The sequence below is a fragment of the Musa acuminata genome, chromosome BXJ3-10 (genome assembly GCF_036884655.1).
Source record: "Musa acuminata AAA Group cultivar baxijiao chromosome BXJ3-10, Cavendish_Baxijiao_AAA, whole genome shotgun sequence".
Taxonomy (NCBI): domain Eukaryota; kingdom Viridiplantae; phylum Streptophyta; class Magnoliopsida; order Zingiberales; family Musaceae; genus Musa; species Musa acuminata.
The window spans coordinates 10,942,787-10,963,939 of NC_088358.1; the positions used below are offsets into that span (position 1 = coordinate 10,942,787).

General features: G+C 39.1%; 1 protein-coding gene across 1 annotated transcript in view; it reads left to right on the top strand.

Annotated features, from left to right (window-relative positions):
• The first annotated feature begins 1,459 nt into the window (after positions 1-1,459).
• Positions 1,460-21,153, top strand: part of LOC103999820 (uncharacterized) — a 31,236-nt gene continuing 11,542 nt past the window's right edge. Inside the window, exons 1-6 of the mRNA XM_009421687.3 lie at positions 1,460-4,421; positions 4,518-4,690; positions 4,764-4,835; positions 4,925-5,077; positions 5,161-5,324; positions 5,433-5,580. Coding sequence (XP_009419962.2) covers positions 1,973-4,421; positions 4,518-4,690; positions 4,764-4,835; positions 4,925-5,077; positions 5,161-5,324; positions 5,433-5,580 — 3,159 coding nt within the window. The 5' untranslated portion in view covers positions 1,460-1,972. The remainder of the gene's footprint in view (positions 4,422-4,517; positions 4,691-4,763; positions 4,836-4,924; positions 5,078-5,160; positions 5,325-5,432; positions 5,581-21,153) is intronic.

Sequence of the window (21,153 nt, forward strand, 5' to 3'; positions counted from 1 at the left end):
TAATTTTGGTCTCATTTTACTCCAACCTTCCATTTATATATTTTTAAAATTACGTACGAATTAAAATAAAATAGGGGTTAAAATTCAGTGGACAAGCATTATTATACTAACAATAAATTAATATTTTGTGTTTTTATATTTTACGATAACAAAGGTGTAACTTTTTTTGTAAAAACATTAATGTGTTCTTCAACATCATCCTACAGGGCGATAGCTAAAACATTAAATCTAGCAAGCATTTTTTTTCTTGTAATAGTAAGTAGATTCTTAACCCTAGCAATGACATGGGGAAGCAAAGCAGAGCATTAAGTAATCTGTGCATAGATAGTATAGGGATGTGAATACTCTTTGTATACAAAATATCTTTGAAATCCATTGTTAAGATAAAAAAAAAATCCATTGTTAAAATCTTTGGCATCTCTGTATTGAGCTTGTAGAAGCTGACTTCAAATTCCATTACAGAAAGATATCAAAAAGCTCCCTCTTCAATGGCCAGGATGATGAACTGCTGAGATGCTCATTTGCTTGTTAGTTTAGGTAGTCAAGGTAGAATGCTTCTTTTGCCTCTCTGATGTCTTTTTCTAGCTTTTTTTTTTTCTTTGATGGATCATTTTGGTGTCTGGAAAGATAAAGAAATTTTTTTTTTTTTGGGTGTAAGATAGAAGAAGAGTCGGTAAACGTCTGCAAAGAGCTGTTTCCACTGATGAAAGAACACATGGACACTTTGGGAGACACCATCAGCTGTCACGGTACTGTGAACAGCTCCACAAAACAGTTGCAGACTGATGACACCTCTCCACTCGTTGACTACATATATCAGCTGGACAAGTCAACTCTTAACATGAAGCTAATACTCAACATGATCCAATCTAGTGAAGCCATGGTGATGATCCTGCCACCTCTGCAGAAAGTCCGCTGTTTGTTCTTTGGGCACATTGCTTGATGCTGCCACCAGCTATGCAGCAGCAGAGTTCAACTATATTGACCAAAGAAATCGTTAAAAGATCGAGTTTTGATGTTACTAAATCTGAACTTAATCGCCGGAATAAAAACAGAATAAAATTATAAAAGGAATGATTTTTTATTCCAAGGATTTGATTTGCAGGGTAAGATTTCCAGTTCTATTCTTGGGTGAATTCAATCCTCATTTTTTCTAGGAATTATCTTAAAATAATTTTGAGGAAAGAAATATATATTTCTTGTTTATGATTTTGATTGGAAACATGAAACAATGAAAGCATGTCAGCAATTGTCTTCTTGTGACGATGTTTTGATGAGCGATTTGCTGATTCAGTGGTCACCAAGATACAGAGAACGACCGTCCCCGGTTGCAGCTCTCCGACAAAGCCTCTCTCTGCATGGCACCGTCCACGTGCCGTCTCCCCGTGCCCTCCCGTCCTTTGCCATCCGCACCAAGTTCCATGTCCCTTTAAAATAATCGTCATCGCCATACTCCGAAGCTCAAACGCAAGGAGAAGACAATTCCACTCTCTGGAGCAGCGCCCAGTTCCTGCATCATCCCAAAAGCCACGCAAAGTTGTACTTGCAACTCTTTGTTTACCCTTGGAACAGCTAAGATTTATTGAGAGAAGAGGAGGGATAAGAACAGAGAAATGGGGATTCCTTTGACCAAAACTAATTGAAGGATTTTTTTTGTATGAGTGCTTATTTTGTTGATTGCTTCCGTGCTGTATCTTAAAGACGCAGAAGAGATTGGAACGAAGAAATAAATTAGGATCCACGGCCGCACCTCCTCCTCTTCCTTCAATATCCGTTTTTTATCTGTCCCGAAAGAGAGGAGGAAGAAAAAGGATGTTTTTTTCCCCTCTGAATCAAATTGAAAAATGGATCTTTGGTTGATTATTGATATCTAGGGCGCAGTGGCCACCTCCTCTCTTCTTCCTTCGCCTCCTCTCTTTTTCGGTTCCTCCAAAAACTCTTTTCATTTCCCTGATACCTTGTTCTTCCTGCAATGGCCGTGGATCACAGCTCCATCCCCAGGGATCTCCGCCCCTCCGCTGCCCCCGGCCGGGCCCAACCTCCCCCTCCCTGGGTCCTCCCCGGTGGGCCCCTCTTCTCCCCCGCGGCCGCTGTGGCCGGCGGCAATCTCTCCCCCAGGAAAGTCAAGCTCCTCTGCAGCTTCGGCGGTCGGATCCTCCCCCGGCCCAGCGATGGCGCCCTCCGCTACGCCGGCGGACACACCCGCATCATCTCCCTCCGGAAAGATGTCTCCTTTCCCGAGTTCGTCGGCAAGATGGCTGAGGCGGTGGGTGCGTCCGCCGTCGCCGTGAAGTACCAGCTGCCCGGTGAGGACCTCGACGCCCTCATCTCGATTTCTTGCCCCGAGGATCTCGTCAACATGATGGAGGAGTACGACAAGCTCGCCACCGCCTCCCCCGATGGCTCTGCGAAACTCCGAGCTTTCCTCTTCTCCCCTTCCGATCTCGCTTCTGCGGATCCTTCCCTGCACCTCGGCGCCGTCGATGATGTCGGCCAGAGGTACTTTGAGGCCGTCAACGGATTCGCCGTGTCCGATGGAGGCGGAGGCCCGCTGCGAAAGAGGGACAGCGGTGCGAGCGCCGCGTCTTCCACTCAGAACTCCGACAGCACCACTATTGGTGATGCTGCAGAAGATGGAGCCAGCGAAGGTATGTCGCCCTCGCTTCCTTCTCCTGTGGTCGATTGGCCACACGACGCACCGAGATCGGTGTATCCCGGCGTAAACAATCCAATTGTGTCCCCTGATTCCCCCGTTGGGATTCCGAGTGGCAGTGTTTTGGCTCCAGGAATGGGTGTTCCAGCTCAAAACGCGCCCTTTTCTCGGCTGGAGAAGCTTCCCATGGTCGTGCCTTATACGCCTCCGGCATATGTTGAGCCTCACCAGCTTCAATATATTACTCCTCAGCATTTAGGGTTAATGGCGGGGCTGCAACCGATCAATGTAGCTCCAGTCACAATGGCTTCCTATGTGCCTGGTGGTGTTTCAAGTAGTATGTTATCGGTAACTTCTCAAGTTGATAACCTGCAAGCAATCCAACCAAGGTTGGTCCCTGGTTTGGAAAATCCATATGGAGGAAGGATCTCACCTGTTGCTGCTGATCAGAACCTTAAGGCCTTTCAGCCTCTCTCTCAGCTTCCACCTCTGCCTCCAACATACCTGCCACCGCCACTGCCACCACCTTTGCCACCATCAATTTTGGAGGATTGCCTTATGTGCCAGAAAGCATTGCCGCATGCTCATTCAGATACGCTGGTACAGGAACATGGAATTGAGACCCTGGATAACTTTCATGAAGTAGGTAAAATGTTTTATAGTCAGCGGTCTGAGGATCTTGCGAAGCACAGGGTCGCCACTGTGGTAACCGGAGCTCCGGCCAGCAACATGATGGAGCCGAGTGTGGAGAGCTTGAACACCTTAAATCAGTCAGCAGGTTCACCTCTCCCTCATATTACGGAGTTACGACATGCCAACGAGAGGCCTAATGCGAAGAAGGCAGATGATTGTCCTGGTGTGGTTGAGTTGCCTGCTGAAGCAAACACATTAATTTATGCTGAGAATCCTTCAACCCAGGATCATGCACATCAATTTACAGATCACAATGTGGAACCTGTTAAAGGCAAGATGGTGACACTTAGCTCGAGTCCATTTGGGCCATCCAAAACTATTTGTCAAGGAAGACCTGCTGTAGCCCTTTCAGATGATCCAAGTGATGTAAAACTTGATGTCCCATATCTGGTTGTACAAAATGGTCACAAAGTCATACCTCAGTCTGGAGATAATGCTCTCCTCATTGGTAACTCCACTGTGAATGACAGATTTATTCCTGAAGGAAATTATGCCAAGCCAATCGAGCAACCACCGTCAGCCACTTCAGAGTTTACCCAGTTGCAAAGTTTACTAAAAGATTATGAATTAAACCAAGGAATGAAGACCATAGAAAACTATGGTCCATTCCCATACAGTCAAGGAATTGGGATTGAACATTCAGCTCCATATGAAAACTTCCATACCAATGTTAGCAATACTAATCCATTTACAGCCTTTGAAATTTATTCTTCTCAGTTGCCTTCCAGAAAGAAACCCAATAATTTAGCTGTGTATCCAGGTGGTAGCATTCCATTTCCATTATCCAGTTTGAGCAACCCTAGTGAGAATACTGAGAGTTTCAGTGAAATAATGGCTTCAGACAGAGATTTTTATGATCAGGATCCTTTTGAAGTTCTTGGGCATGCTAATGTGCCACAACCAAGGCCTAACAGGATAGTAAGCAAGGAGTCTGTTGTTCTGAATGATCCTTGCATTGCACACCATCGTACTAATAAGTCAGATATCATTGCAATGTTAGAGGAAGGTAATTTTCACCATCCTGCAGACTCTATGATAAAGGACTTGTATCTTGAGCCTGATAGACTCACAAAAGGTTTGATTCTTTTTTTTATTCAACATTATTACTTTTTAGATTCAAATATATGAATGTGATAATGAAGCTATGTTTTGCACAATTTTGGAATAAAAGCCTCTGAAGAGGAGCGGATCAAGCAACAACTGCAGGCTGTTGCTGAGGATGTTGCAGCATTAGCTCTTCAGCCTTCTGTGCCTACTGCCTCTGTAGCTCTTGGAACACAGAATCTAGGGAGTATCGAGGGTAGTAAAGAGCTGGAGAAGGCTATTGTTGATGAAGAAATTGAGGTAATTATTAATTATTTGTTACTCTTCCTATTGATTAAAATGGTTTATTATATGAACTATTTAAAAATTTCAGGAATCCATATCCACACAGCTGGATGAAGAAAATTCTCGTGTCCAGTTATCTGAAGACATAGGACATCTGCAGGTGCTTAACCAGTTAATTTTATTTTCTGATGTGTCATTGTATTTATATGTAAACCATGTGGGCTTATTGATGTTTCTTTCATACTTTAGATAATAAATAACAGTGATCTTGAGGAATTGCAAGAACTGGGTTCTGGGACCTTCGGAACAGTATATCATGGAAAATGGAGGGGTACTGATGTTGCGATAAAACGAATCAATGATAGATGCTTTGCTGGGAAGAAATCAGAAGCAGAACGCATGGTCTGTATCTCAATACTATTTGGTGTTACTTGTTTTTATTTCATGTATTTCAACTTTATATTTGTTATATCGTCTACCGTCAGAGGGCTGATTTTTGGAACGAAGCCTGTAAGCTCGCTGATCTGCATCACCCAAATGTTGTAGCATTCTATGGTGTTGTTCTTGATGTCCCTGGGGGTACTATTGCAACTGTAACAGAGTATATGGTTAATGGTTCTCTTCGACAGGCTTTGCACAAAAATGACAAGTAAGTTCCTCTAATGGATTTTGGATCATAGACGTTATTTTTGTCAAGCTTTTTCATCATGAGACCTAGCAGTAGCAAGCGTCTTCTAATTATTATTGTTGTTGGCAGGGCATTTGACCGGAGAAAGCGTCTTCTAATTGCCATGGATGTTGCATTTGGGATGGAATACTTGCATGCAAAAAATATTGTGCACTTTGATTTGAAAAGTGATAACTTACTTGTCAACTTGAGAGATCCTCAACGTCCTATATGCAAGGTATATGTATGTTTTATCGCAGAGATGTGAAGGAACCTTTATGCTAGTTGAGATTTCTTATCTTGATAACTCATTATAGTTATGTTACAAAACCTTTTCTTGCTGCATCTTTCATAGTGTGACAATTAATTCATCATTGCTATATAGTTGGCCTAATTACATAGGTGTATACAAAATGGTTTCTTTGGATCAGTGTTACAAAGTTTAATATTTTTTTGGTTCTTTTCTTGAGGCCATTGTCGGAATCTCCAAAGCTAGGATACTATTGGAACTGACACTCCTTGATTAATCATTCCAGTTCATCATGATGATTTTGCCATTATATTTAGAAATTTTATCATTCATTATACACATTTTCATCTCTAACATAATGTTTCCATGCCTAAGTTCTTGTCAGATAATATAGCAGTTTGGTGAATAATTATCAAGTAGAGATACATGCACATGTTAGCATATTAAGCATGATGTACACTGAGTTTAGTTTAGACATGTCCTTGTGTATTGGTTATTGAAGGTTTTACACCAGTTCCTTCCGGACATTGAAGCACTTGATATACATGTCATGTATCCAAGTGGGACCAGTTTGCATGCATGGATTTTCTCTGATTGAAGCCAAACTTTGGTGATTAAAGTTACTATGACATATGTGTCTAAGGTTTGATTTATTGAAATGACTATCCCCAAGCTGGATGAGTACTATATGCATTTTACTCTGTTAGGACCTTGCAATTGCAGGAGCATCGTGCACCATGCTAACCTTTTATGGAATGCTGCATTATATTCGATGAAGGAATCATTGTTGAAGATTACCTGTGAGGGCTTATTATTTCTATAGAGCAATTTAAACTCAGAAGTAGTTTCTAGTTCAGTTTTACTTAACACTTATTGAATAATATAGTAGTAGCATGCAGTTGTCAACTGTGACTGAAAAGGCTTAGATGGAACATACACTTGGTACAAACAGGAACATGTTTTGTGAAGTTGGATACCGATAATACCGGGATAATGAGGAATGGAATTTGAAAGGCTGATAGTTGTATTTGCTGGAAATACTTTTAGAATGGAGATAAATGGATTTACCAAGTTTAAAATCACAAAGGGATACAAAAACACACCACCCTAAGGATAATTAAATAAGGGTATAAAACTTAAAAAAAAGACTCACTACTCAAGAAAATATTCAAGAGATACAGAGACTAAACCTATCACTCTATGGTAAATCAAAGAGATACAGAGTTAAAAGAGAGAACTCAAAGAGTTCTTGTAAATACAATCAGATTCTGAATTATTTCTGATTCTAAAACACCAAAATAAATATTAGTACATAAAACAACCCTCCATGCATAGGGAACTATATAATTTATTGTCTTGCAGTTTTTTTCTAGGTCCTCTAATGCATTCCAAGATAAATTGAATTAACTTTCCCTTTGAATTTGCCCACTAAACCATCCGGGATAATGAGGAATAGAATTTGAAAGGTTGAATTTTTGCTAGAAACACTTTTGGAATGGAGATAAATGGATTCACCAAGTTTAAAATCACAAAGGAATACAGAAACTCACCACCCTAAGGATAATTAAATATGGATACAAAACTTAAAAAAAAGACTCAAAAATATTCAAGAGATACAAAGACTAAACCCATCATTTTATGGTAAACCAAAAAGATACAAAGTTAAAAGAGAGAACTTAAAGAGTTTCTACAAATAGAATCAGATTTTGAACTGTTTCTAATTCTAAAACACCAAAATACATATTAGTGCATGAAACAACCCTCCATGAATAAGAAATTACGAAATTTATTGCTTTACAGCTGATATCTAAGCCCTTTAGTGTTTTCCTTGGTCATGAAGATAAGTTGAATTAACTATATTGAATTTGCCCACTAGACCATCTATTAATGAAACAACCTTAACATTCTCTAGGGAAATGTTTTTGACTTTTTTTAAGATAGGCTGGAAAGTTAATAGCTTTTTAACTTATAAAGGCACGCCCCTTAACTCTTTAGCAATTAATTCGGACTATTCAATCAAGTTGGGCCATCTGTAGGTTTGGAAAATAGGCTTACAACTCATTTGACTTATGGGTTGTCACATTTGAGAGATTTGGATTAAAGGCTCTGGGACAAGTATTGTGGGCTGTAGAGAATACCATAGGACCAATAAGATTTACACGAGCTGATTGTAGCAAATTAGGCACTTTTGTATTAATCTCCCTTGGTTGAAAAAGACTTGTTCTCAAGTCCTCATTTATTCCATCAGCATGATAAGGACTTAAATAAGTCACATTGAATGTTGGGGACACTCCATAATCTCCTTGTAGCTCGATCTCATAAGCATTCTTGTCAATTCTCTTTAGCACCTTGAATGGACCATTAGTCTTTGGTTTCAATTTCCCAAATTTGCCTAGTGGAAATCTCTCATTCCTTAGATGGATCCAGACCAAATCACCCTCATTAAACTTCACATACTTTCTATGTTTGTTGGCAGCTCACATGTATCTCTCATTTTGCTTCTAAATGGTTGCTTTAATACTCTCATGCAACTTCTTTCTCTGTTTAGATCTCTTATCAGTATCTCCACTAAATTGTTTAGTTGTAGAATGAGGAACTAAGTTCAAAAAAATAGTAGGATTAGCACTATAAACAATATCAAAAGGACTCTTACCAATGCTATGATACATGGAACGGTTATAGGCAAACCCAATTTATGGAAGAATGAGATCCCATTGCTCGAGGTTTCTACCAACATAGCTTCTAAGCAAGTTTCGCAAACTTCTGTTTGTTACCTCTGTTTGCTCATCAGTTTGTGGATGATGACAGCTACTGAAATTCAAAGATATACCCAACTTCCTCCATAGAGTTCTCGAATAATGACTAAGAAATTTTGAATCTCGATCAGACACTATAGTTCTTGGATTGTCATGCAATCTCACAATCTCCTTGAAGTACAAATCAGTAATATGAGATGCATCATTTGATTTGTTGCGGGGAATAAAGTGAGTCATCTTTGAGAATCTGTCAACAACCATGATGGAATCCTTATTCCTTTGAGTTTTTGGCAATCCCAAAACGAAGTCAAGACTCACATCCTCTGATGGAGCACTAGGCACTGGCAATAGAGCATGCAAATTAGAATTTGGCTTCTTGTTTTTGCCAAATGACATACTTGACATTGCTTCATAAGTCTCTCCACATCTCTGAACATCTTAGGCTAATAGAAATTTGATTGAATTAGAGTTAGAGTCTTTTCCCTACCAAAATGTCCTTCCAAAACATCACAATGAGCTTCAGCCATAATTACTTGTCTCAAAGAACAAGATGGAACACACAAGGCATTAGCTCGAAAAAGAAAACCATCAAAGATAGAAAATTGTTGAAAAGAATCTGATTTGCAATTCTACTATATTGAGATAAAATCCACATCATTCTCGTAGAAATATTTGAATGTTTCAAATCCAATCACTTTGATTTCTATGGCTGATAATAAAGAATGCTTTATACTTAATGCATCAGCGACTATGTTTTGAACACCAGATTTGTGCTTGATAGTAAAGTTATAAGATTGCAAGAACTCTACCCAAGCTGCAAGCCTCTTGTTTATCTTATGCTGGAGATTAATGAACTTCAATGCCTCATGATCAGAATATAGGACGGACGACTTGGTAAAAAGATATTGACTCCAATGAGATAAGACTCTATAAATAGCATAGAACTCCTTATCATAGGTAGAATATCTCATTCTTGTATCATTTAGCTTCTTACTAAAAAAGGTAATGGACTTTCTTGACTCAAAAAGCACCAATACCCATATTAGAGGCATCACATTCAACCTCAAACATCTTGTCAAAATTAGGTAGAACTAAGATAGGAGCTTCGATCACCTTTCTTTTTAACAGTTTAAAAGCATCATCAGCCTCACTAGTCCACTTGAATTTATCACCTTTCAAGTATTCGATGATTAGACCGACAATAGAACTAAAACCCTTGATGAATCTTCTGTAAAAGGAAGTTAAGCTATGGAAACTCCTCACATCATGCAATGAAGCTAGTGTTGGCCAATTAAGAATAGTCTTTACCTTACTTTGATCCATTATGATCCCATCTTTTGAAACAACATACTCTAGAAACACCACTCTAGGAGTAAAGAAATAACAATTCTTTATATTAGCATAAAGCTTTTGTTATCTCAAAATAAGAAAGATGTCTTTAAGATGATTCATATGCTCCTCACTCTTGCTGTATACCAATATGTCATCAAAATAAGCCATAACAAAAGACCCAATGCATAACTTAAGTTTATGATTCATAAATCTCATGAAAGTGCTAGGAGCATTAGATAACTCAAATGGTATAACCAATCATTTATATAAGCCATCCCTAGTTTTAAATGCTGTGTTTCACTCATCTCCAAGCCTCATTCTAATTTGGTGATAGCTACTCCTCAAATCAATTTTAGAGAAAATAGAAGCACTATACAATTGATCAAGTAAATCATTTACCTTGGAATGGGAAAACTATAATCAATTGTGATTTTGTTGATGGCACGACTATTTACACACATTCTTCAAGAACCATCCTTCTTAGGCACTAACAAGGTTGGAATCGCACAAGGGCTCATGCTCTCCTGAATCAACCCCTTTTCCACTAACTCATTCACTTGCATTTGAAGTTCTGCATGCTCCTTGGGGCTCATTCTGTAGGCTGTTTTATTAGGTAGCACTGCCTTTGGAATAAGATCCATGTGATGCTAGATGTCTCTTAAAGGTAGAAGACCATGTGGAATCTCCTTAGGTATAACATCTTGAAACTCCTTTAGGATTGGTTTCATGCTTGCTAGTAGCTCCTTGTGTTGTTCATTCTCCTCTACTAAAGGTTGTAATAGAGCTAAAACAATCTTCTTTTCTTTTACCTTAAAAGAATAAGTATGTTTATAGCCATCATATAACACCCTCCTATCATAATGCCAAGGTCTACCTAACAGCAAATGATAAGCATCCATAGGAGCAACATCACACCATACTTCAACTTTATAATGCTTGCCAATAGAAAACGAAACTAAACATCTTTTAATTACCTTGATGCCATTCTCCTTTTGCTGCCAGCATAATTGGTAAGGATGTGGATGGGTGATTGTATCCAAGTTTAGCTTCTACACCATCTCCAAAGATACCATATTTTTAAGGTTGCCACTATCAATGATCACCAAGCACACCCTACTATGAGAAGTGCATTTGGTGTGAAACCAGTGATTTAAAAAGCGCTAGGCGCCAAAAGGCGCCAAGGTCCAAAAACGCCCGAGGCGCTAGGCGCTCGCTCGAGCGAAGTGAGGCGTTAAAATATAAAAAATATATAATATAATTAATAAATATAATTATTTAAAATTTTAAAATAAAAATATGTTATTAAATTAAGAAAATCTAAGATACAAAATCACAATGTCACATTAACAAAAAGTTTTAAAATTCAAAACAATAAAATTTTACATCAAAATCATTCATCATAATCAATATCATCGTTATTTTCACACAAATCATCTTCATTGAATTCGTCCACTTCCTCTTGTCCTTCGACTCCTTCTTCTTCATCAAAATATGTTTCATTCTCTATATCTTTAACAATAGCAGGAGCCGAGCTTGATGTTTTTGCACTCATTTTTCTCTTTGTCATCTGTCTTGTATATGTTTGTAATTCTTCAGTACCTGAAGCTCTTGCCACATCTCCCCATGTCAATCTATTATCTTCAAATACAAGCTCGTCTTCGGCATCTTGCAAGTTAGCACCCATTTCTCCCACCGACCACTCATTTGAATTATCAATATCTTGCAATGAGATTGAATCAATTCTATTTTGCAAATCATGACGAACCTTCAAAGCTTAATTATACTTTATGTAAACAAGATCGTGTAATCGTTGATGTTCCAACTGATTTCTTCTCTTTGAGTGAATATGTCATGTCATATAATTTAAAAATATATTAATACATATATCTAAATAAATAAATAAATTAAAACAAAAATATTTAGTGATCCTTACATGCTCAAAGACACTCCAATTTTGCTCACAACCCGAAGCACTACATGTCAAACTAAGTACTTTGATAGCAAATTACTGTAAGTTTGAGGTGGAATTTCCAAATAGACTCCACCATTCAGCTGCAAAATTTATGTTATTATTAACAATAACATAGTAACATACTATAGATGAAATTAATTATATCAAATTATTAATACCTGGAGACGTAGTTGTCCTGGATCGAACGACTATTGAAATTCTAAAAAGACCTTCGACATTTTTATATAAAGATAATTCACGAATAATCTTATCTTGTACTTCAAGGCTTGAAACTAATCTTGCAACGCATTGATATAACCCATCCAAAACTTCTGCATCAAACCCAACAGATTTAATCTTATAAAAGAATTCATGGTTCAAATAATATTCTACTACATTTAAGGGACGATGAAGTTGATAATTCCATCTTTCGTTAATGATTGTAAAAATTTTCTTATATTTTTCTTCCTTTTCATTAAAAGACATTTTAATCGTCTCCTTTGCTTTATCTATAGCCTTATAAATATATCCCATTGTAGATTTATTTTCATTATCCACCAATCGAAGGACTCGAACAAGAGGGCCCATTACTTTTAATATATAAATTACATGATTCCAAAAGGATGACATTAAGATGATATCAGTAGCCCTTTTGTCTTTTGCTTTTGTCCATTTGCTTGTCACCCATTTCTCAGAGCTAAACATGTTTCTTAGATTATGTTTTTAACGATGCACGCTCTGTAATGTCAAGAATGAAGTAGCAAATCAGGTGACACCATATCTCACTAATTTTTTATTCCCTGTAAATTCTCTCATCATATTCAAAGCCCTAATAAGATTTTAAAGAAATCCAACAACAAAAATTGCCCTTTTTAAGGTTTTCTTGATATATAAGATTTTTCTAATATCCTCCAACATTAAATCAATACAATGTGCTGCACATGGAGTCCAATATAAGTGTTGTCTTTTTGATTCAAGCAATTTACCTGAGACAAAGGATAACAAAAATGATAAGACTTAGGAGTTTAACACATTTAATTGAAGATAAAATAATTAAAAAATTCAAAAGATGAATATTACCAGCTAATACATAGTTGCTTCCATTGTCGGTTATGATTTGAACGACATTTTGTTCTCCAATTTCTTCCACGAACTTGTCTAGTAAATTATATATCTTGTCTCCAGATTTTACAAAAGATGAAGTATCTATTGACTTCACAAACATAGTCCCTAAAGAACAGTTAACCATAAAATTAATTATACTCCTGCGTCTCCTGTCAGTTCAAACATCGGACATAATAGAGCAACTATGTATTGCCCATGATTCTTTATGACCCTTTAGTAAATCATTTGTATAATTCAACTTTTTTTGCAATATGCAACTTGCATCTCATAATAACTTGGAGGTTTTAATCCCGCACCATATCTTCCAATAGCTTCAATCATTTCCTTAAAACTGTTTAAACGAGTTGTACTAAGAGGAAGACTAGCCTGATAGAAGAAGCGAGCAATGTGCTGAATTGTTCTTCCTCTTATTTCTTTATCACAAGCATCACCTATATTTGTTTATCTAAATTTTGAGCCTCCTGCTTGTCCTTGTTGCTTCTATGATCCTTGAAACATATATAGATCCATCGGTCCTTTTTTATCCTTCTTAGTACTCATAACTTTTTTTCCTTTTTTGTCGTATACTTTTTTCCTAGTTGGGTTAATACCATGGTTTGCCATATCGAATCGTACCGCCCGGTACGGGCGGTATGTACCAGTCCGACAGGCCAGCGGTACGCGGACCGCCCGGTATCGGTCCGACTATAGCAGTGCACTACAGCAGTACAGTGCACTACTATAGTAGCAGTACAGTGCACCAGTACACTGTAGCAATGCACTGTAGTAGTGCTACAGTGCTCGGTGCACCTGAGTGTACTACTCGGTACACCGTACCGTACCGGTACCGAGCCCAGGTCGAAATACCGGTACGGTACGGTATTGCGAACCTTGGTTAATACTCATAGAATAATCTTCTTCTTCATCCTTGAGATGTTCAATATTGTCTTTTGGTAAATTCCCATAAGATTCATTCTTTTGCGTCTTCTTTTCATTCATATAACTCAACAACTCTTCTTTTACCTCAGGGGACACTTTTTGTAAGTTGCTGCATTCTTGAAATTTCCTACCAGATGTTTTGCACGAAAAATACCACTTCTAGTAGTCTTATCGCAGAACATGTAAGTCACTGCATTAGGATCTTTCGGATCCTTTAGATAACTATACTTCCATGTAGGATCTTTTTTTGATGCCATTGGAGACTCTATTGAGTTGCTCTGTACACTTGTCATTTATCTTGAAACCTAACAATAATTTCAAATAAATAAAAATTAATAGTATTAAAATCAAAATAATATATTATTAATCTAATAAATACAAATTTTGTTACTAGTATACAGTAAACAGTATATAGTATACTGTTAATAGTATACTTTCGAAAGAGGAGAAGCGAAAGAGGAGAAGAGTGTAAGGGAAGACCGAGGGTGCTGATTGAGAAATGCGGGAGCAGCAGCGGCAACGGCGAGCGACGACGGTGGCAGCGGTAGCAGCGAGCAGTAGGAGTCGGAGCGGGAAAGGCGAGCGACGACAGTAGCAGTGACAACAGCGGCAACGGGAGCGAGAGTGGCGAATGACGACAATGGCAGCGGCAGCGGTAAAAGTGAGCAGCAGCAGCGGCAACAGTGGCAGCGGCAGCAGCGAGCAACGGGAGCGGGAGCGGCGAGCGACAACGGTAGCGTGAACGGTGAGTAGGGTTAGGGTTGGGGAAGTCGCACTGATATCGGTGCTTTAGTTGGTTCGATTGAACCAACTAAAGCACCGGAGACCGAACCAGACCTAAAACGTTGGTTCGGTCACCTGGTTTAACCCAGGCGCTCGCCCGAAGTGCCCGGCGCCTGGGCTCGGGCGAGCGCCCATGCGACGCCTCTTTGAAGAGCGTCGCTTGGAAATGAAGCGAGGCGCTCGGGCCTCGCCTCGCCTCGCCCGAGCGCCTTTTTAAATCATTGTGTGAAACACGTTCTTTCTCACCTAATTTTTATCCTCAGCCACATAGGACACTTTTAAACTATGTTGTAACACAATAGACAAACCATGATCAACATAAGTAACCTCTTCCTCATCATCATCATATTCAAGTTCGTCGTTGGCATCATCCCCTTCTCTATCACTATAATCTTCAACCAAAGTAACAATCCTCCTATTTGGACAATTTGAAGCAATATGCCCAAAATCAAGACATTTGAAGTATTTTCGACTGCTCGGTGTAGAAGAATTAGGTGTTTGCTTGCTGCTAGTAGATCTTTCACCCTTGTCTTGCACCTTTGACGCCACCTTGCTTTGGAGAGTAGGCTTGGAATTTCCTCCTCTCGTATAACCTTCTTTTGATCCGTGTCGAGAACTCTTTTCAAACTTCTATTGCTTCTCAACTTTTAAAGCTAACTTGCTCACATCATTCAAAGACCAATAGGGTCAGAGTTGAACTTCTTTAGCAATCTCATATTTCAGACCTCCTAACTATCTTGTAATGATTTGCTCCTCTGGTTCCATAAGCTCGCCTCTTAATATGAGATTATCGAACTCTGCTTTGTACTCCTTCACATAAGATCTTTTTGCTTAAAATAATGGATTTTGAAAAAGATCTCTTGCTTATAGTTGTCTGGCAAGTATTTCCTCCTCAACTCCCTTTTCATTTTCTCCCATGTCACGATCTTACTCTTCCCCTCACGTTCTCTTTGCTTTTTCAGGTTTTCCCACCAAAAAGATATATTTCCTTTGAGTTTGAGTGCTAGAAGCTTTATCTTCTTTTGTTCTGGAGGTTCATGAAACTCAAACTTTCTTTCCACCGTATTAAGCCAATTAATAAAGTCATCAACATTGATTTAACCTTCAAACTCTAGAATATGTAACTTTGGGTTGTTTGTGTTTTGCCACTCATCTTATCTCTATACTTTGCCCGATATCTTCCTAACTCCCTTGGGTGAGGAGGTGTATCATCATCAGAACCAAACTCTTGGGTATCATTTTTATGCTGGTTGTTTTTTCTTCGAAGTTTTTTAATGATTTCATTCTTTTCTTGTAGACTGCGTAGCAATCTTTGTAGTTGCAAACTCAAGGACTCAACGTCATTTTCATGGCCACTATCTTCACCAACTACATCTTTTCCATTCCGCCTTGTTATGATATCGAGCCTTTAGCTTTGATACCAAATTGATATCGGGATAATGAGGAATGGAATTTGAAAGGCTGATAGTTGTATTTGTTAGAAACACTTTTGGAATGGAGATAAATAGATTCACCAAGTTTAAAATCTCAAAGGAATATAGAAACCCACCACCCTAAGGATAATTAAACAAGGATATAAAACTTAAAAAAAAGACTCATCACTCAAGAAAATATCCAAGAGATACAGAGATTAAACCCACCACTCTATGGTAAACCAAAGAGTACATAATTAAAAAAGAGAGAACTCAAAGAGTTTCTACAAATACAATCAGATTCTAAACTATTTCTAATTCTAAAACACAAAAATAAATACTAGTGCATGAAGCAACCCCCCATGCATAGGGAATTATGAAATTTATTGCTTTGCAGCTGATATCTAAGCCCTTTAATGTATTTCTTGATCATGAAGATAAATTAAATTAACTCTCTTTGAATCTACCCACCAAACCATTTATTAATGAAACGGTCTTACCTTTCTCTAGGGAAATGCTTTTGATTTGTTTTAAGATAGGTTGGAAAGTTAAGAGTCTGAACTTTTCAACTTATAAAGGCACACCCCTTAACTCTTTAGGAATCAATTCAGGCTATTCAAACAAGTTGGGCCATCTACAGGTTTGGAAAATGGGCTTGTAACTCATTTGGCTTATGGGCTGTCATATTTGAGAGGTCTGGACTAAAGGCTATTGGACAAGCATTGTGAGTTGTAGAGAATACCATAGGATCAGCAAGATTTACACGAGCTGATTGTAGCAAATTAGGTACTCTCGTGTCAACCGAGTATGATGATTCATAGATAGCTATATGCATATTGCTGCTCTCCTTATGTTACCTTATGTTATATAAATAAATTGTTGCCTTTTCACCAAGTAATCTTTATTAGATCCAATACTGTTGTTCCAAAACATCTTGTTTAATGTGTGGAGCATCCAGCATGTGAAGAAAGAGATGTGCTAACAGTTGTTTGTTATTCATCATCTCATTGCTTGATTATGTTTTTATTGTTAGGAACGGGGTCGGTACTAAGAGGAGGGGGGGGGGGGGGGGGGGGGTGAATTAGTGCAGCGGTAAAATAACGTCTTCAAAACTTTTCGTTTCGATTAAAATCGATTATGATGAAAACCGATTTCAGAAACTTAACTTTGAAAGCGTACGTTTATGAAGTGAATGCAGTAGGCAAGTAAAAATTCAGTTTGCAGTATGTAAATGGCAGGAAGTAAATGCAAACCAGAGAACACACCAATTTTATAGTGGTTCGATCGTTGTGACCTACATCCACTCCGCCGATTCCTCTTCCGTCGAGGCCACCGGCATCCACTATCGGTCTTCCTTCGATAGGCGAAGACCAACCACCTTTTACAACTCGATTCTCCTTTTACCGGGTTTAGGAGATAACTCTTACACCCTCACTCACTCCTCTCTTAAACTATTCTAACACTTAGAACTTTGAGAGGAGCTCACACAAGATTGCAGCAACGTTTCCATACTTTTTTACTCTTAATACTTGTGTCTTTTAACCAGGGATGAGAGGGGTATTTATAGGCTTTAAGTTGATTCAAACTTTGAGCCTTAAAACATCTCATCTCGGGTTTCCTGGGCACGGGCGGTACCACCGCCTGTGTTGGGCGGTACCTCCGCCAATGTCAGTCTAACACTGACACTGCACTGAGCGGTACCACCACCTGATAGTCTCAAAGATTGTGCCACGACGGTGCCACTTCTTGGGCCATTGTTTGGGCCTCTCATTGGGCCCAACACAGTCTTTACATGGGCCTAGCTGGCCCCTAATTGGGTTGGCCCAAATCCAAACCCAATTACGTGCTAACTACGATTCCTAAGACATTTGCTAAGCTAAACAAGTCCCTATGTCTTGGTTTCTTCTGACGATCTCTCGGCAATGTTCCGGCGGACTCCCGGCAAGCTCCTGGACTTCACGACGATCTTCTTGGCGAGTTCCGATGAGCTTCTCTGGCAAGCTTCGAGACTTCTCAGTTGGTTCCGATAGAACTTCCAACGAACGTCCGGACTTCCAACGAACTCTCGAACTCCCAATAAAATCGCGTCCTTAACTCCGGGACTTCATTTTGCTTTATGCCTTGCTATCGTAGTTAATCCTGTACATGTAAAATACACTTCGATCTAGACAATTAATACTAAGCATTAATCATGTTGTCCGGCATGTCATTGGTCCCTCGACGCTTCGTTCGATTCTTTGGCGCATCATCCTCTCTTGCGGCCTATTGCCCAATCGGCCAGTTGACTCCGCAACTCCGATATCCTTGGCGCAATATTCGCTCTTCTTGGCCCGATGCCCGAATCCATGGTCCGAAGCCTTCTGTCGATACATCGATCGATCCTCCTACCAGACGTCCAATCTCCTAACATGTTTTCCTCCGACACAACATGATTCTTCCTGCTTTAATTGTCTCATCCTGCAGCAAGCTACTTACCTTTCTAAAATTGTTATTTACACTGCAGCAAGCTTTCATTTTCATCTTCTCACTTTACTCAAGTTATTGTCGAATCGAAATCTTCTCGTATTTACGAATTCGGTTTCAAACTTACAAGTGTTAATCCGCTGCACTAATTCACCACCCCTCCCCTCTGCCACTCCGATCCTAACCAAAGGATCAGATAGTGCGCTAAGAAGATAAGAAGTTATAGGAGGTCAACATGCCGATTGGGTAATACGCCGAAGGAGAGGATGATGCATCGAAGGATTGGACGAAGCATCGGATGAACCAATGACATAACAAATAACATAGAATTCTAGTCTTATAATCGGTTGTCTTAATTGGTCATTAGTTAGATCATAATTGACTTGGTTTCTGGTGTAACCATGCTAACTCATTTAGGGGCCCATTAGGCATGAGTTAGGATTATTTTGGGCCAAGTGAAAGGCCCATTTGATCACCAAAGATTAGGTGGAACCACCTATGAGTTGGAAAAGTCAAGAGCATACTTTTTCAGGTTGTCAGGCGGTGGTACCGCCCAGACAGTGTTAGTGCTGTAGGCAGTAGTACCGTCCAACATAGGCGGTGGTACCATCCAACACAGGCGATGGTACTGTCAGGACCCGAGAAACCCAAGATGAGACCTTTTTTGGCTCTATTTTTGAAGTCATTTGGGGTCTATAAATACCTCAGTTATTTCTATTTGGAACAACATAAAATTGAGTAGAAAAGAGGGAAAATATACTGGAGAAAAAATGTGCTATAATTTCTCTAAAGTTAGTGAGTCTCTTTCTCCTAGAGTTAAAAGGTATCTAAGGGAGATGAGAGGTATAAAAGAGAGAGGTGCAAAGGTTCTCTCCCGAGCCTGTGAAAAAGAGAAAGAGTTGTAAGGGTAATTGATCTTTGCCCGTTGGAAAGAAGATCGATAGTGGAAGCCGGTGGCCTAGAGTGAAGAGGAATCGAGAGTGGATGTAGGTCACGACAACCGAACCATTATAAATCCGGTATGCTCTTTTCCTTTGCTACTTACATTTATTTCTTACTTAGTGGCTCACTTTACTTTATATTTACTCTAAGTTAAGCTTAAACACTTTTTGATACGGACTTTATCGAAACGATTTTTCTACTTTGAATGAGTTTTTAAATCGACATAATATTTACGTAAGCACTAATTCAGCTCCCCCCCCCCTCTTAGTGCTCATTTCAGTCCTAAGAAGTGTCAAACTGATAGGTGATGGCACCGCCAGTTGTCAGTTTGACAAATAGTGGTATCACTCAATAATGGCGGTGGTATTGTAAGTACCTCGAAAACTCAAGATGAGATATATTTTGACTCCATTCTTAAAGTCATTTGAGGCCTATAAATACCCTAATCTTTCATGCTTACATAGCATGAAATTGAGAATAAAAAGTCTTGAGATTTTGAGTTATAAAAATCTTGAAGTGTCCTTCTCTTCTATAAGGTTTATGATCATTATGAGAGAGGTATGAGAGTTGTAAATGTTGTCTCCTAAACCTATGAAAATAATAAAGAGTTGTAAGTGTTAGGACCAAGTCGGCACTAAGAGGGGGGGGTGAATTAGTGTTTTCGATAAAAACATTGATTCAAAAATGTCATTCGATGAAATCATATCGAAAAGACATTTAACCTTGAGAGCATTCATAAGCATAGTGAATAAATAAATTAGTTTGTAATATGAAGGAAAAGTGTAAAGTAAATGCAAATAAGATTTATAGTGGTTTGGTCGTCGTGACCTACATCCACTCCCGATTTCTCTTCACTCGAGACCACCGGTTTTCACTACTGATCTTCTTTCAATATGCAAAGATCAACTACCCTTACAACTCTTTCTTTTTTTTATAGACTCGGGAGAGAACCTTTACAACTCTCTCTTTTAGACCTAGACCTCACTTCTCACTTTAGAAAAATTTTCTAAATACTAGGAAGAAGAGACTCTAAATTCTAAGAGAAATTACATAATTTTGGTCAAGTATACTTTCCCCTTTCAACTCAATTTCTTTATTTCCCAAGCAGAAATATCTAGGATATTTATAGACCCAAAATGGCTTTAAAAATGGAGTTAGAAAAGGTCTCATCCCGGGTTTCCCAAGTCCTAGTAGTACCACCACCTGTGCTGGGCGGTCCCACTGCTTACAGCATTGATACTAGGTGGTATCATTGCCCAGTCTGGTGGTACCACCGCTTGACACAGTTTAGGAGACTATGTCTAGGTGGTACCATCGCCTAGACTAACGGTACCACCACCTGACATTGGGCGGTACCACCGCCTAGTTTGACGGTGCTACCACCTGACAGAGTCTCGGAGACTGTGTCTTAGAGACTAAGCCTCTAGCAGTGCCACCGCTTAGACCGATGGTGAAATCTCCTAACCCAACTTTTGGGTCACTGAATGGGCCTTTTTCTTGGCCCAAAATAGACCCAACATAGGCCCAATTGGCTCCTAATTGAGTTGGCTAAATTACATTCTAAACCAACCCAATTACAACTAAAACTACTTTAATCTAGACAATTATTACAAAGCATTAATCATATGTTATCCAGCATGTCATTGGTTCATCGACGCTTCGTTCAATCCTTTGACGCATCATCTTCTTTTGCGACTTTTTGCCTAATCAGCATGTTGACCTTTGTAACTCCGATCTTCTTGGCATAATGTCTGCTCTTCTAGGCCTAATGCTCGAACTTATGGCATGAAGCCTTCTGCCAACACATCGATTGATCCTCTGGCTTGACGTCCAATCTTCTAACATATTCCACTCCGGCCCAACATTGATTCTTATTGCT